Source organism: Zea mays, chromosome 6 (genome assembly GCF_902167145.1).
Source record: "Zea mays cultivar B73 chromosome 6, Zm-B73-REFERENCE-NAM-5.0, whole genome shotgun sequence".
NCBI classification, from domain to species: Eukaryota; Viridiplantae; Streptophyta; class Magnoliopsida; order Poales; family Poaceae; genus Zea; species Zea mays.
Window position 1 is genome coordinate 163,273,330 of NC_050101.1, and position 18,274 is coordinate 163,291,603.

Here is an 18,274-nt window from a genome sequence, read left to right on the forward strand (position 1 = left end):
GCATTTGTTCAATAGATTATCAAATTTAAGTTGAGCAGGTTCAAACTTGTTCAGTCGTGATTAAAATCGACTGAACCGGTTTGCACCAGTGCAACTTTAATTTAACCTATTTCGAAGTTTTTAGTGAAAATTTTCAGGTGTAGCCTATTCACCCCCCTCTAGGCTACTTTCAATACTGGATTTCAAAGTGCAATACCGTAAAATAGGTGCACAGTTGGCAAAGTGCAATACTGCTGAGTGGTTTTGCATTAAAGAATCCATTACCCAGTACCATGTATAATCTTTCCAGTGTTGTAAGTGGATCACCATACATCATACACAGGGAATGAACATACAACATTTACTAATGCTACGGCAGGTACAACATGCAAATGAAACATGCAAATGAAACAGAGTAAGAGAAGAAGATAATTGGTGTCCTGAGCATGTGTACCTGCATGATCTCCCACCCGAACACCTGGATGCTCTCTTTGATCCTTTTGTCCCTGGTCGATTTAGGGATGACGCTTGTCCCCCTCTGGAGCGCCCACCTGACGATCACCTGCCCCGGGGTCTTGTCCAGTTTGTTGGCTACCTGTGGTTTAAACGCTTGGAGTCAGACCTAGGAACAGCAGCATGTAGTTTAGTTTAGAAGCTTGGGTTCAACTGAAGTAGTAAGGGACCTTTTCGATGAGCGGGTCATGTGCTAGGTTCTTCTCTGACGAACCCAGCAGAGAGTAAGCCTTGAAGCGTCAAAAAAGAGTATTATTATTAGTGATTATCACTCTGTCCCATCTGATTTTCAGAAGAAGAAAAAATCTTACAGTAACATGGATCCCATGCTTTTTGCAGGCCTCAAAGATCCTGTCGTTCTTCCACCCAGGGTGCATTTCCATCTGCATTGAACAATGTCAAGCGAACAAAAACAAATAACTCGAGTTCAGTTTTGTCAGTTCCAGATCTTCAGCATGCTGTAGGCTTGTTTGTAGCTATGGATCAGCTCTGAATATATAAATAGCTCGAAACCTACCTGGCACACTTCCGGTGGAACATTCGCTGACCGCACAGGCGGTTGAGCTTGGTGACCATGTAATTGCAGACACCTATATCCTTGACGAGCCCGTCTTTCACAAGGCCTTCCATCTCCCTCCACACCCCTTCCATGTCGAACTCCAGCACCTCCCCGGCTTCCGGGGGCATGTGCGCCCCGTCTTTCAGCCTGAAGGGCCAGTGGATCTGCGTGCGTTCGTTTGTCAATGCAAGCATATAGTGTTTCTATTCTATCAGAAAGAACATATTGCGTTTTAGTAGCTTTAAGCATTAACCTGTCCCTCAGCATACAAAAGTTTGTTTTTTTCCAGATAACAGTAAGGAAGTTGAAACAATAAAAAGGTTAGTGGTTTTGGTTTCTTACAAGGTAGAGATCCAGGTAATCCAGCTGCAAGTCCTTGAGTGTTTTCTGGAGTGCTGGCCGAACCCTATCAGGAGCCAGCTCGGTGCACCTGAAAGCAGACAAATATCGATCAAATTTCGGAGATTGGAGCAATATATTCAGGTATTTAGCGCAACGGTATAAACTCTGCGTGTAGTGTAGGTACCATAGCTTCGACGTCACAAACAAATCTTTCCTGTTGATTCCAGCGCAAGTGCCTGAGAAACTGAACGTCTCCTTTGCTCCTTGTCTGTCTTGTTTACCGCCGGAGCCGGCACAAGTCACAGCGCCACACCAGCGGGGAGGGGGAAGGCGAGACGCGGCGGGCTTCGCTCATCGAGGTTTGCGACCTTCTCCTGCTCCTTCCCTGGTTCTGCATCTGCCTGCGCGTACGTTGCTCTCCCTCCCCTGCTGATTTGGTGCCGAGCTCTATCTAGCCTCGTGCTCATGGACGGGGTCCGGGAGCGAGGCAGCCGATTGCTTGGTGGCCTAGGGTTGGGGGAGCGGGCAGCGCGAGCGGGGCGGACGCGACGTCGGGAGGACGGGGCGCGGCACGCAGGGGAGGAAGGCGTCAATGTCGGGAGGGCGGGCGGGGATTGCGCTGGTCGTTGGCGATGATCTCCACCCGGTCGTGCTGCCACACGCCGACGCACGAGTAGGTGGTGCCGAGATCGATCCCGATCGCCGGACCCTCGCCCTTCGCCATTACCACCAGCTAAAGAATGGCTCGATGAAGAGGGCGATGTGGCGTTGAGGGCAGCGACAAATGAGTGTGAGGCCCACCATGGCTGTGACCCCCGACGATGACGGTGGTGTTCGAACGACATGGTGGACGACGAGGAGGCCCGCAGCCACGCGCTCGATGCAGCCCCACGCCCACATGGGGCGCAGATCTACAATCTTGGGCGGGGGTACGGGGCCGAGGGGAGGGGGCTCGACGGCGATCTCGGGCGTGGGCCAGGACTGCAAATCACGTGATGGGGGCGGAGGGGCGAGCGACGGATGGATCGCGGCGGGGGCTCGGGATTGTTGGGGGATGCGGCGAATGGATTGCGATGGTCGCGGCGCGATTCACGGAAGGATTTGCGGCGGCGAGGATTCCGGACGGGTGGGCGGAGGCGGGATTGGCGGAGGTCGTGCGCGCGGAGGCAGGGGCGGGGGCGGTCTACACTAATCTCTTAATAGTTGTAGAGATTTTCTCTTATTTTTTATTTTCCTTATTATATTGTTTATTTCGTGTTAGTTATTTTTTATTTTTATATGCATGGTGAATTGCTTTTATTTTCCCTTTTGTTTTTCTGAAATTCTCTCTTTGTTACATGGATTTTTATTTTCTGTTAATTTTCATTTTGCCTTATCTTTTGTTTACTCTAAAATTTTGATGGGTTTTAAAATTTTGTACATGGTGTACCTGTGAGATACCTCATGGTAATTTGTTTTGGCTATCCATAAAGTCTTTATGTTTTGTTAGGATCAGTCGGTTTGTATTTTCAGCGAACTAAAATTGATCAAAAACAGAAGAACCTCAATTTAGTCCAACCGAATGTCCACCGTTAAAAGTGCCCGTCCTAAGACTATCTGCAGTGCTACGCGGTAAAGCTCTCCCGCTAGCATACAGAGAGAAATATATGCCTGCAACGCTCCATGCTATTGTTCCCGGCATGCTGTAAAACGCTATATAAAGCTTAGCCCAGATTCTCCGCTATCTGTCCTGTTGGTACATAAATCCGTCCTAAGCATGAACTCTGATTTTGGAACGTTTGAGATTAGTCTGAACCTGCCTCAGAGCCTAGTCCGACATAGCTGTTTACATTGCTTGTACGTGAACAAGGAGGCATATAGAAAGTGCAAGAATAGGCCGATAAAATAATTGGCGACACCCACCTTGGCAAGCGAAAGACAAGACTTGGTCCATCAGATAGGAATTGAAAAAAAGGGTCAAAATCACTGATCAAATCGAAGAGGAAGAAGAGGATGTAAACAGTGATGATAACACAACAGACCCTAGTGCTGGTGATGATGGCAGCCATAGTGATGCTGGATTATATGGTGCAGGAGGGAGTGGTACAGTATTGGAGGTCCACTAGAGGAAGTCGGTTCACTCATTCCACACAAGATTCTTATCATGATGCACCTCATTCAAAGCGAGGGACTAAGTGGTCGGCGTCGTTCAATTTCATTTCCTGTCCAAGATGGAATCTGTAGCTCAAGTAGCTCCATTTCTTCTAACTATCCGCCTCGACAAGACCTAGTCTATAACTCTTATGCATGGCAATGGCAACCGGGTCAGAGGAACTATGGACCCCCTGCACCATCAGGCGAAGTACCACCATCGATCATGTATGGGTATAGAAACTATGGACCTCCTCCACCACCATATTCAATTTTATCAAATATGTATCCACAAGTACCACAATATTGGTATAGACAAGCTCCCGCAGCACCGGTATGTTATTTTTGCTTTAAGGGTAAGTATTTATTTGTCGTTCTTGTTTTCTCGCTAATGTATCTCGTATCTTTTGTATAGACCTATCACTATCACTATGACGGATTGGAAGAATATCACAATCCTTCCAACATGTGTGAGTACTATTACTATGACTCGAGTTGAACATGTGAGTATTGTGAAATAAGTCGATCTATGTGTCGTTGCCTTGTTGGAAAGCTGTAAAAAAACTTGTATTTGAGTAGCGAAGTTCGATGGTCGTTTGTTTTGTGAGAACTGGAGTTTGTGGTTACATATGTATGGTGTATGTTATTTTGGTGAACATATGTCGTGTGGATCAATTAATATTTACTGTGCAATGTGAATTGAGCAAATTATAAATAAATCTTACCAAAAATTTTCATTTTTCTTAAAAACAGTGTAAACCGGTTCATTTCGTGGAAAACCAGCGATTTGCCGCCGGTTTTCGTCAGTAAACCGGTACAATTCAAATTGATTTGAAATGTTCAGCCTGTCGGTTTTTACCGGTTTTCGTTGGTTTATTACCGACGGATAACGGTTTCCCACCTTAAACGTTTTTTTTAAAACCGTGGACGCAGGTCACACTCCTTTCCAGTTTCCGGTCAGCTGCCAAACAGCAGGTCACTCTCCTTTCCAAACAGCAGCTACCAGCCCAAGTGAAGTGCCCCAACGAACGAAGGAAGTCAAACACCACACCACCAGACTAGCGGCAGTCTCAAAGGCAGCGCATCCGAGCCACAAAAGACCCTTCCGACGCTGAGATCATCCGTAACCGACACACTTCCCACTCATCTCGTCCTCATCCTCCGCTCCCCACCCACCCCCACCCCCACCCCCACCCCACAGATCTCGCCGCGGCCACCGCTTCCTCTATGGCCGCGCCAGCCCGCCGCCTTCTCCTGCTCGTCGTCACCGTAGCTGGAGCCCTGGCGCTCCCCGTGGCGGCCCAGATCAAGGAGGAGTCCTTCAAGGAGGACCCGCGCTCGTCCATCATGTTCGAAAAATTCGGCTTCTCCGAGTCCGGCGCGGTGCGGATCATCGTCTCGGGCGCCTCCGTCTCCTCCCCCGTCGCGCGGGCGGACCCCAGGCAGCTCGGGTTCTTCCTCCTCTCCGACGAGTCCCTCCTCCACGCCATCGACGAGGCGCAGGAGGGGCCCACGCGGGAGAAGCGCGCCGCGGCGACCAATGGCGGCGGGGAGGACCCCGACGGCGGCTCCACCGGGTGCGTGCTCAACAGCCCCTACGTCAAGAAGCTCTTCACCTTCAAGAACATGAAGGGCGGCCACTACAACATGTCCTTCCCGGTCACCCGCCCCGACGAGTACACCCTCTTCTTCGCCAACTGCGCCCCGGAGGCGCTCGTCTCCATGGCCGTCCGCACCGAGATGTACAACGTCAACGCCGACGGCTCCAAGGACTACCTCCCCGTCGGCCAGGCGCCCCTGCCCGCCATCTACGGTTTCTTCGCCTTCTGCTACGCCGCGTTCCTGGCCGCCTGGGGGTACCTCACCCTCTCCCGCGCCCGCGTCTCCGCGCACCAGATCCACCACCTCATGTCCGGCCTCCTCGTCGCGCGCCTGCTCTACTGCCTCTCCGCGGCCGAGGACCAGCACTACATCCGCGTCACGGGGACGCCGCACGGCTGGGATGTGGCCTTCTACCTCTTCCAGCTCGTGAAAGGTGTCATCCTCTTCGCGGTGATCGCGCTGGTCGGCACGGGGTGGTCATTCTTGAAGCCGGTGCTGCAGGACCGGGAGAAGAAGGTGCTCATGGCCGTGATCCCGCTCCAGGTCACCGCGAACATCGCCGCCGCGGTCATTGGGGAGACCGGGCCCTTCATGCAGGGGTGGGTGACATGGAACCAGATCTTGCTCTTCGTGGATGTCGTGTGCTGCTGCGCGGTGCTCTTCCCGGTCGTGTGGTCTATCCGGTCGCTCAGGGAGACGTCCAAGACCGACGGCAAGGCGGCACGGAACCTCTCCAAGCTCACCCTGTTCAGGCAGTTCTACGTCGTGGTGATCGGGTACCTGTACTTCACTAGGATCGTCGTGTATGCGCTCAAGGCAGTTGCCAGCTACAAGTACCGGTGGGTGAGCATCTTGGCAGAAGAGATGGCCACCCTGGCGTTCTATCTGTTCATGTTCTACACGTTCAGGCCGGCCGAGAAGAGCCACTACTTTTCTCTCGATGACGATGAAGAAGAGGCCGCAGAGATGGTGCTCCGAGAAGAGGAATTCGAGCTATGAAAGAGATGCAGCGACTCACAAGAGTCTCCATGCCACGTCACTCCCTGTGATCTTGATCATACCTCAAATGCCCGGACACAGCTCATAGTGTTGTATGTACCGAAGGGATGTGAGATCATTTTGTCCGTCTTCTAGAATTCAGATTTTAGTATTTTACTGATGAAACACAGATTACTTAACTTATACCATGTTCAAGAAGTTTTCTTGCTTGCAATGCAATCAGAGCAGCAACTCCTGCTTTGGCTTAGTTTGAAATATGCTACTACGTATTTTGTGGTAAGTCGCCTTCATCATTTTGGCACATTTGACTTGTTCTACTAGAAGCTCATATCGCATCGTTCCTTTACCTGCCTACCTTATCCTATACTTTTGAATTCTTGCAAACGCCTTGCCGCTTGCTTCATCTCTTACATGTTTGTAACTTGAGAGTCTTGTTCAGAAACTAGCACTATCTCATGGTACCACATGTTGGGAAAGCAGGTAATCTTCAGATTAAGGATTAGTTTGGTAACTCCAATTTTTCAAGGGAATCCCATTTTTCAATGAGAAAATAAACTAATTTATCTTAGAAAAATGGAAATTTCTTGAAAAAAATAAGGTTGCCAAACTAGCCCTAAATCAGACCATAAACCTTAACAATCACAGACATTACTCACGTGTTAGTTAGATTAAACAATTAAACATAAATATTAATATGAGCATTGCTTGCATACTAGTTAGATTACCACTGTAATTTGACTAGTACCTTATATGTTACCGCAAATGTCTTAATCTCTTGTACGTCAGATGCAATTTCTTATCCTTCCATATCATTCCCAGCGACATGGAAAGGATTAGGGCATATAATTTTCTTACCCTTTTATGCCACTAACAATAATATGGTACAGTAAGAAATTGCATCCAAGTGGCATAAAAGTGATTAGAATATTTGCGATAGCAAATAAGATATTGGACAAAATTACAGTGACATATAAATAATTTTCTAATAGATTACTAATATGATCATTACTCGCTAGATTAAATATCATGAGTGGAAGGATAAAGATACCAAAGAGAAAGATAAATTAGGCTAATTTAAAATTTCTTGCAACAATTAAATGCTACTTAATATCCTACTCCACCCCTTGTGCATAAGGTATTTATCTATTTTTAGCACACAAAAGTTACACCCTAAGTTCTAAACCCGTTCTAACATGGTAATTCTAGTAATATAAATAAAACAAAAATTGAGTTGAGCAAAAGTAAATGATTGAACTAAAGAAGGGTCAGAAATATGATGATGTTTTTTAAGGTATGAGAGAATTGAAAGGGAATTAGGCTTACACCTAGTTCCTAAATAATTTTGGTGGTTGAATTGCCCAACACAAATATTGGACTGACTAGTTTGCTCTAGTGTATAAGTTATACAGGTGCAAAAGGTTCACATCTAGCCAATAAAAAGATCAAGTGTTGGATTCAATAAAGGAGCAAAGGGGCAACCGAGGGCAACCCTGGTCTGGCGCACCGGACTGTCCGGTGTGCCACCGGACAGTGAACAGTACCTGTCCGGTGCACCAGGGGACTCAGACTCCAACCCTTCGCCCTCGGGAATTCGCGGAGGCCGGCGCGCTATAATTCACCGGACTGTCCGGTGTGCACCGGACATGTCCGGTGCTCCAAGGAAAGCTCGGCCTCCTGAACTCACCAGCCTCAGGTTCGCGCGACAGCCGCTCCGCTATAATTCACCGGACTGTCCGGTGTGCACCGGACTGTCCGGTGTGCCAGCGGAGCAACGGCTCCCTGCGGCGCCAACGGCTCCCTGCGGTGCATTAAATGCGCGCGCAGCGCGCGCAGACGTCAGGGCTGCCCATACCGGTGCACCGGACATCAAACAGTGCATGTCCGGTGTGCACCGGACACCCAGGCGGGCCCACAAGTCAGAAGCTCCAACGGTCAGAATCCAACGGCAGTGATGACGTGGCAGGGGCACCGGACTGTCCGGTGTGCACCGGACTGTCCGGTGCGCCATCGAGCAGACGCCTCCAGCCAACGGTCACTTTTGGTGGTTGGGGCTATAAATACCCCAACCACCCCACCATTCATTGTATCCAAGTTTTCCAACTTCTAACCACTTACAAGAGCTAGGTATTCAATTCTAGACACATTCAAAGAGATCAAATCCTCTCCAATTCCACACAAAACTCTAGTGACTAGAGAGAGTGATTTGCCGTGTTCATTTGAGCTCTTGCGCTTGGATTGCTTCTTTTCTTTCTCACTTGTTCTTGAGATCACAACTCCATTGTAATCAAGGCAAGAGGCACCAATTGTGTGGTGGCCCTTGCGGGGAAGTTTTGTTCCCGGCTTTGATTAGAGAAGAGAAGCTCACTCGGTCCGAGGGACCGTTTGAGAGAGGGAAGGGTTGAAAGAGACCCGGCCTTTGTGGCCTCCTCAACGGGGAGTAGGTTTGCAAGAACCGAACCTCGGTAAAACAAATCTCCGTGTCTCATTTGCTTATTCGCTTGGGATTTGTTTTGTGCCCTCTCTTGCGGACTCATTTATTGTTACTAACGCTAACCCCGGCTTGTAGTTGTGTTTATATTTATAAATTTCAGTTTCGCCCTATTCACCCCCCCTCTAGGCGACTATCAATTGGTATCAGAGCCCGGTGCTTCATTAGAGCCTAACCGCTCGAAGTGATGTCGGGAGATCACGCCAAGAAGGAGATGGAAACCGGCGAAAAGCCCACTACAAGCTACGGGAGCACTTCATCGGAAGAGTCCCGCACCAAAAGGAGGGAGAAGAAGAAGAGCTCCTCCAACAAAGGGAAGGAGAAGAAATCTTCTTCTCACCACAAAGAGAAGAAGGAAAAATCTTCTTCCCACAAGCCGCATCGGAAAGGCGACAAGCACAAGAGGATGAGGAAGGTGGTCTACTACGAGACCGACACTTCATCAACATCGACCTCCGACTCCGATACGCCCTCCGTCACTTCTAAGCGCCAAGAGCGCAAGAAGTATAGTAAGATCCCTCTACGCTACCCTCGCATTTCCAAACATACACCTTTACTTTCCGTCCCACTAGGCAAACCACCAACTTTTGATGGTGAAGATTACGCTAGGTGGAGCGATTTAATACGATTTCATCTAATCTCGCTCCACAAAAGCATATGGGATGTTGTTGAGTTTGGTGCGCAGGTACCATCCGTAGGGGATGAAAACTATGATGAGGATGAGGTGGCCCAAATCGAGCACTTCAACTCTCAAGCCACAACCATACTCCTTGCCTCTCTAAGCAAGGAAGAATACAACAAAGTGCAAGGGTTGAAAAATGCAAAGGAGATTTGGGATGTGCTCAAAACTGCGCACGAGGGAGATGAGCTCACCAAGATCACCAAGCGGGAAACGATCGAGGGGGAGCTCGGTCGGTTCCGGCTTAACAAAGGGGAGGAGCCACAACACATGTACAACCGGCTCAAGACTTTGGTGAACCAAGTGCGCAACCTCGGGAGCAAGAAGTGGGACGACCACGAAGTGGTAAATGTTATTTTAAGATCTCTCATTTTTTTAAATCCCACTCAAGTTCAATTAATTCGTGGTAATCCTAGATACACTAAAATGACCCCCGAGGAAGTTATCGGGCATTTTGTAAGTTTTGAGTGCATGATAGAAGGCTCGAGGAAAATCAACGAGCTTGGCGACCCATCCGAAGCCCAACCCGTTGCATTCAAGGCAACGGAGGAGAAGAAGGAGGAGTCTACACCAAGTAGACAACCAATAGACGCCTCCAAGCTCGACAATGAGGAAATGGCGCTCGTCATCAAGAGCTTCCGCCAAATCCTCAAGCAAAGGAGGGGGAAGGACTACAAGTCCCGCTCCAAGAAGGTTTGCTACAAGTGTGGTAAGCCCGGTCATTTTATTGCTAAATGTCCTATATCTAGTGACAGTGACCGAGGCGACGACAAGAAGGGGAGAAGAAAGGAGAAGAAAAGGTACTACAAGAAGAAGGGCGGCGATGCCCATGTTTGTCGGGAATGGGATTCCGACGAAAGCTCAAGCGACTCCTCCGACGACGAGGACGCCGCCAACATCGCCGTCACCAAGGGACTCCTCTTCCCCAACGACGGCCACAAGTGCCTCATGGCAAAGGACGGCAAAAAGAAGAAGGTTAAATCCAACTCCTCCACTAAATATGAATCTTCTAGTGATGATAATGCTAGTGATGAGGAGGATAATTTGCGTTCCCTTTTTGCCAACCTTAACATAGCTCAAAAAGAGAAGTTAAATGAATTAGTTAGTGCTATTCATGAAAAGGATGACCTTTTGGACTCCCAAGAGGATTGTCTAATTAAAGAAAACAAGAAACATGTTAAGGTTAAAAAGGCTTATGCTCTAGAAGTAGAAAAATGTGAAAAATTGTCTAGTGAGCTAAGCACTTGCCGTGAGATGATTAACAACCTTAGAAATGAAAATGCTATTTTAAATGCTAAGGTTGATTCACATGTTTGTAATGTTTCAATTCCCAATCTTAGAGATGATAACATTGACTTGCTTGCTAAGATTGATGAATTGAATGCATCTCTTGCTAGCCTTAGATTAGAGAATGAAAATTTAATTGCTAAGGCTAAAGATTTTAATGTTTGCAATGCTACTATTTCCGACCTTAGAACTAAGAATGAAATGTTGCATGCTAAGGTTGTAGAACTTAAATCTTGCAAACCCTCTACATCTAATCTTGAGCATGTTTCTATTTGCACTAGATGTAGAGATATTGATGTTAATGCTATTCTTGATCATATGGCTTTAATTAAACAACAAAATGATCATATAGCAAAATTAGATGCTAAAATTGCCGAGCACAATCTAGAAAATGAGAAATTTAAATTTGCTCGTAGCATGCTTTATAATGGGAGACGCCCTGGCATTAAGGATGGCATTGGCTTCCAAAGGGGAGACAATGTCAAACTTAATGCTCCTCCAAAGAACTTATCTAACTTTGTTAAGGGCAAGGCTCCCATGCCTCAGGATAACGAGGGTTACATTTTGTACCCTGCCGGCTATCCTGAGAGCAAAATTAGAAAGATTCATTCTAGGAAGTCTCACTCTGGCCCTAATCATGCTTATATGTATAAGGGTGAGACATCTAGCTCTAGGCAACCAACCCATGCTAAGTTGCCTAAGAAGAAAATTCCTAATGCATCGAATGATCATGCCATTTCATTTAAAACTTTTGATGCATCTTATGTGCTTACTAGCAAATCCGGCAAGGTAGTTGCCAAATTTGTTGGGGGCAAACACAAGGGCTCCAAGACTTGTGTTTGGGTACCCAAAGTTCTTGTTTCTAATGCCAAAGGACCCAAAACCGTTTGGGTACCTAAAGTCAAGAACTAAAATTGTTTTGTAGGTTTATGCATCCGGGGGCTCAAGTTGGATACTCGATAGCGGGTGCACAAACCACATGACAGGGGAGAAAAGGATGTTCTCCTCATATGAGAAAAACCAAGATCCCCAACGAGCTATCACATTCGGGGATGGAAATCAAGGTTTGGTCAAAGGTCTTGGTAAAATTGCTATATCTCCTGACCATTCCATTTCCAATGTTTTTCTTGTAGATTCCTTAGATTACAACTTGCTTTCCGTTTCTCAATTATGTCAAATGGGCTACAACTGTCTTTTTACTGATGCAGGTGTCACTGTCTTTAGAAGAAGTGATGATTCAATAGCATTTAAGGGTGTGTTAGAGGGTCAGCTATACTTAGTAGATTTTGATAGAGCTGAACTTGACACATGCTTAATTGCTAAGACTAACATGGGTTGGCTCTGGCACCGCCGACTAGCCCATGTTGGGATGAAGAATCTTCATAAGCTTCTAAAGGGAGAGCACATTTTAGGATTAACAAATGTTCATTTTGAGAAAGACAGGATTTGTAGCGCATGCCAGGCAGGGAAGCAAGTTGGAGTCCATCATCCACACAAGAACATCATGACGACCGACAGGCCGCTTGAGCTACTCCACATGGATCTATTCGGCCCGATCGCTTACATAAGCATCGGCGGGAGTAAGTATTGTCTTGTAATAGTAGATGATTATTCTCGCTTCACTTGGGTATTCTTTTTGCAGGAAAAATCTCAAACCCAAGAGACCTTAAAGGGATTCTTGAGACGGGCTCAAAATGAGTTCGGCTTGAGGATCAAGAAAATTAGAAGCGACAACGGGACGGAGTTCAAGAACTCTCAAATTGAAGGCTTCCTTGAGGAGGAGGGCATCAAGCATGAGTTCTCTTCTCCCTACACTCCACAACAAAATGGTGTAGTGGAGAGGAAGAATCGAACTCTATTGGACATGGCAAGAACCATGCTTGATGAGTACAAGACACCGGACCGGTTTTGGGCCGAAGCAGTCAACACCGCCTGTTACGCCATCAACCGGTTATATCTTCACCGAATCCTCAAGAAGACATCATATGAACTCCTAACCGGTAAAAAGCCCAACATTTCATATTTTAGAGTTTTTGGTAGCAAATGCTTTATTCTTGTTAAAAGAGGTAGAAAATCTAAATTTGCTCCTAAAACTGTAGAAGGCTTTTTACTTGGTTATGACTCAAACACAAGGGCATATAGGGTCTTTAACAAGTCCACTGGACTAGTTGAAGTCTCTTGTGACGTTGTGTTTGATGAAACTAACGGCTCTCAAATAGAGCAAGTTGATCTTGATGAGATAGGTGAAGAACAGGCTCCATGCATCGCGCTAAGGAACATGTCCATCGGGGATGTGTGTCCTAAGGAATCCGAAGAGCCTCCAAGTACACAAGATCAACCATCCTCCTCCACGCAAGCATCTCCACCAACTCAAAATGAGGATGAGGCTCAAGTTGATGAAGGGCAAAAACAAGAAGATGAGCCACCTCAAGATGACGGCAATGAGCAAGGGGGAGATGCAAATGATCAAGAAAAGGAGGATGAGGAAGAACCAAGACCGCCACACCCAAGAGTCCACCAAGCAATCCAACGAGATCACCCCGTCGACACCATCCTCGGCGACATTCATAAGGGGGTAACTACTCGATCTCGGGTTGCTCATTTTTGTGAACATTACTCTTTTGTTTCCTCTATTGAGCCACACAGGGTAGAGGAAGCTCTCCAAGATTCGGATTGGGTGGTGGCGATGCAAGAGGAGCTCAACAATTTCACGAGGAATGAGGTCTGGCATTTAGTTCCACGTCCTAACCAAAATGTTGTAGGAACCAAATGGGTCTTCCGCAACAAGCAAGATGAGCATGGTATGGTGACAAGGAACAAAGCTCGACTCGTAGCCAAAGGGTATTCACAAGTCGAAGGTTTGGATTTCGGTGAAACCTATGCACCCGTAGCTAGGCTTGAGTCAATTCGCATATTATTGGCCTATGCTACTTACCATGGCTTTAAGCTCTATCAAATGGACGTGAAAAGTGCCTTCCTCAACGGACCAATCAAGGAAGAGGTCTATGTTGAGCAACCTCCCGGCTTTGAAGACAGTGAGTACCCTAACCATGTCTATAGGCTCTCTAAGGCGCTTTATGGGCTCAAGCAAGCCCCAAGAGCATGGTATGAATGCCTAAGAGATTTCCTTATTGCTAATGGCTTCAAAGTTGGCAAGGCCGATCCTACACTCTTTACTAAAACTCTTGAAAATGACTTGTTTGTATGCCAAATTTATGTTGATGATATTATATTTGGGTCTACTAACGAGTCTACATGTGAAGAGTTTAGTAGGATCATGACACAGAAATTCGAGATGTCGATGATGGGGGAGTTGAAGTATTTTCTAGGATTCCAAGTCAAGCAACTCCAAGAGGGCACCTTCATTAGCCAAACGAAGTACACTCAAGACATTCTTGCTAAGTTTGGGATGAAGGATGCCAAACCCATCAAGACACCCATGGGAACTAATGGGCATCTCGACCTCGACACGGGAGGTAAGTCCGTGGATCAAAAGGTATACCGGTCGATGATTGGTTCATTGCTTTATTTATGTGCATCTCGACCGGACATTATGCTTTCCGTTTGCATGTGTGCAAGATTCCAATCCGACCCTAAGGAATCCCACCTTACGGCCGTAAAACGAATCTTGAGATATTTGGCTTATACTCCTAAGTTTGGGCTTTGGTACCCTCGGGGATCCACATTTGATTTAATTGGTTATTCGGATGCCGATTGGGCGGGGTGCAAAATTAATAGGAAGAGCACATCAGGGACTTGCCAGTTCTTGGGAAGATCCTTGGTGTCTTGGGCTTCAAAGAAGCAAAATTCGGTCGCTCTTTCCACCGCCGAAGCCGAGTACATTGCCGCAGGACATTGTTGCGCGCAATTGCTTTGGATGAGGCAAACCCTGCGGGACTACGGTTACAAATTAACCAAAGTCCCTTTGCTATGTGATAATGAGAGTGCAATCAAAATGGCCGACAATCCCGTCGAGCATAGCCGCACTAAGCACATAGCCATTCGGTATCATTTTCTTAGGGATCACCAACAAAAGGGGGATATCGAGATTTCTTACATTAATACTAAAGATCAATTAGCCGATATCTTTACCAAGCCACTTGATGAACAATCTTTTACCAGACTTAGGCATGAGCTCAATATTCTTGATTCTAGAAATTTCTTTTGCTAAGCTTGCACACATAGCTCTTTTGAATACCTTTGATCATATCTCTTTTATATGCTATGACTAATGTGTTTTCAAGTTTATTTCAAACCAAGTCATAGGTATATTGAAAGGAAATTGGAGTCTTCGGCGAAGACAAAGGCTTCCACTCCGTAACTCATACTTCGCCACCACTCCGAGCAACTCTCTCTTCTTTGGGGGAGAAATGAGCATCAAGGAAAAGGACTTCCTCCTTGGGGGAGAGAGTAAAAGCTCAAACGCAAAAGGACTTCGTCTTTGGTATAATCTTAACTCACTTATTTATGACCAAAGGGGAAGATTGCACTTCAAGGGCTCTAATGATTCCGTTTTTGGCGATTCATGCCAAAAAGGGGGAGAAATGAGCCCAAAGCAAAAGGACCGCACCACCACCACCAAATTCAAAAACTTAGTGCTTTCCAAAAGTCTTTATCATTTGGTATCCTATTGTGTTCAAAAGGGGGAGAAAGTAGTATTTCAAAAATGGTATATCAAAACCCTCTTGAACACTAAGAGGTGGATCTCTTTTAGGGGGAGTTTTGTTTAGTCAAAGGAAAAGCATTTGAAATAGGGGGAGACAATTTCAAATCTTGAAAATGCTTTGCAAACTCTTATTCATATACCTTTGACTATTTGCAAAAGATCTTTGAAATGGATTTACAAAAAGAATTTGCAAAAACAAAACATGTGGTGCAAACGTGGTCCAAAATGTTATATAAGAAAGAAACATTCCTTGCATATCTTGTAAGTAGTTATATTGGCTCAATTCCAAGTAACCTTTTCACTTACATTATGCAAACTAGTTCAATTATGCACTTCTACATTTGCTTTGGTTTGTGTTGGCATCAATCACCAAAAAGGGGGAGATTGAAAGGGAATTAGGCTTACACCTAGTTCCTAAATAATTTTGGTGGTTGAATTGCCCAACACAAATATTGGACTGACTAGTTTGCTCTAGTGTATAAGTTATACAGGTGCAAAAGGTTCACATCTAGCCAATAAAAAGATCAAGTGTTGGATTCAATAAAGGAGCAAAGGGGCAACCGAGGGCAACCCTGGTCTGGCGCACCGGACTGTCCGGTGTGCCACCGGACAGTGAACAGTACCTGTCCGGTGCACCAGGGGACTCAGACTCCAACCCTTCGCCCTCGGGAATTCGCGGAGGCCGGCGCGCTATAATTCACCGGACTGTCCGGTGTGCACCGGACATGTCCGGTGCTCCAAGGAAAGCTCGGCCTCCTGAACTCACCAGCCTCGGGTTCGCGCGACAGCCGCTCCGCTATAATTCACCGGACTGTCCGGTGTGCACCGGACTGTCCGGTGTGCCAGCGGAGCAACGGCTCCCTGCGGCGCCAACGGCTCCCTGCGGTGCATTAAATGCGCGCGCAGCGTGCGCAGACGTCAGGGCTGCCCATACCGGTGCACCGGACATCAAACAGTGCATGTCCGGTGTGCACCGGACACCCAGGCGGGCCCACAAGTCAGAAGCTCCAACGGTCAGAATCCAACGGCAGTGATGACGTGGCAGGGGCACCGGACTGTCCGGTGTGCACCGGACTGTCCGGTGCGCCATCGAGCAGACGCCTCCAGCCAACGGTCACTTTTGGTGGTTGGGGCTATAAATACCCCAACCACCCCACCATTCATTGTATCCAAGTTTTCCAACTTCTAACCACTTACAAGAGCTAGGTATTCAATTCTAGACACATTCAAAGAGATCAAATCCTCTCCAATTCCACACAAAACTCTAGTGACTAGAGAGAGTGATTTGCCGTGTTCATTTGAGCTCTTGCGCTTGGATTGCTTCTTTTCTTTCTCACTTGTTCTTGAGATCACAACTCCATTGTAATCAAGGCAAGAGGCACCAATTGTGTGGTGGCCCTTGCGGGGAAGTTTTGTTCCCGGCTTTGATTAGAGAAGAGAAGCTCACTCGGTCCGAGGGACCGTTTGAGAGAGGGAAGGGTTGAAAGAGACCCGGCCTTTGTGGCCTCCTCAACGGGGAGTAGGTTTGCAAGAACCGAACCTCGGTAAAACAAATCTCCGTGTCTCATTTGCTTATTCGCTTGGGATTTGTTTTGTGCCCTCTCTTGCGGACTCATTTATTGTTACTAACGCTAACCCCGGCTTGTAGTTGTGTTTATATTTATAAATTTCAGTTTCGCCCTATTCACCCCCCCCCTCTAGGCGACTATCAAGAATCAACACACTCCACTAGTTCTTGTTGAGGCACCCACACAATCTACCTTAATCCACGCAAGAATCAAGTGCTCTCTATGAGTTAATTCTTTATCACTTCAACATGTTGAATCACTCATAATCGTTCACACCATAACTTAGGTTGCCCACAATCTTTATCGGGTGATCACCAAGCTTTCAATCACCACCAAACCAATTTTCAATCACCACCAAATAGGGATGACAATGGGTCGGAATCGGGTCGGGTGGAGTAAACACTCGCTCGCGATCACACCCGTGAAGGCTAACTAAATCCACCTGTGATTGCACCCGCGGGCGCAATTTCAAACCCGCACCCAAACCCGTCGGGTTTCAGGTCACCCGTGGATTTTTACTCATTGTACACTTTTAAACAATAATTCAACTAAAAGCAATCAAATACTACCAATAATTGAGCTATATTTGTGGATTTTAAGCCTTCTCACGTTGAGCACCAACAAAACACTTCATGGATCATTAGCTATGTTACTTATTCAAAATAATTACTATAATATCTTAATCATTATTGCGCAAAATAATGAATAAATCAAATTTCTGGTCTGGTGCGAGTTATCCACGGGTTGAAATAGAAACCGCACCCACACCCGCGAAACTTCGAGTCGGGTGTGGGTTACACCCGCGAAACTTCGAGTCGGGTGTGGGTTACACCCGCGAAACCTCGAGTCGGGTGTGGGTTACACCCGCGGATCAAATCTTCACTCATACCCACACCCATCAGGTCAGGTACCCGTCGGGCTTCGGGTTTGCGGGTAAAATTGCCATCCCTGCCACCAAACCACTTAGGCTATCTCCAGCAGCTTACCCATCATCATAGCCATATTCCAACTCCACTCTACAAACAGTGAACTCTACAGTGCAAAATAGTGTTTTGAATGACCATATGGGTGAACTGTTAGACACGGTATTAGGTGATGCAAATCACCAAATAACAAGCACAAAATCTCAGCTGACTTGACTAAGCCTAATAACAATAATTGATGCACATTTACTACTCTATGCACAAATGAAATCTCTAATATCGCGATTATTAGGTCTCAAACACCTCACTAGGCAAAGGGTCTTTATTTATCTCAAAAGTGTTTCTTCAGCTGAACAAGCAAGAGACATCAAATGAATGAGATGGATGGATATTTATCCCCATGGCAAGGAAATAGTCGTTGCTCCTTCACTTAGTTTTCACGCGTCATCGAACATGTTTGGTGCACACCAACCTCCTACATTAGACTGTCTAGTGCATATTCCAATGGGTAGCTCAGAAACTAGTCATTACTGTATTAG

The 18,274-nt window shown here is 46.7% G+C and overlaps 1 protein-coding gene and 1 pseudogene across 1 annotated transcript; one reads left to right on the forward strand and one right to left on the reverse strand.

The window, feature by feature from the left end:
• Window positions 1-343: 343 nt before the first annotated feature.
• On the reverse strand, window positions 344-1,860 carry LOC103631558 (aldose reductase-like; annotated as a pseudogene).
• A 2,791-nt stretch (window positions 1,861-4,651) lies between these two features.
• LOC100501618 (putative lung seven transmembrane receptor family protein) lies at window positions 4,652-6,370 on the forward strand. The gene has a single exon (NM_001196301.1). It carries the CDS (start codon window positions 4,751-4,753, stop codon window positions 6,122-6,124), a length of 1,374 nt encoding a protein of 457 aa, NP_001183230.1. The 5' UTR covers window positions 4,652-4,750; the 3' UTR covers window positions 6,125-6,370.
• Window positions 6,371-18,274: the final 11,904 nt, after the last annotated feature.

Excerpts from the sequence above, each read along its gene's own strand:
- LOC100501618 (NM_001196301.1), top strand. The coding sequence starts at position 4,751 with ATGGCCGCGCCAGCCCGCCGCCTTCTCCTGCTCGTCGTCACCGTAGCT.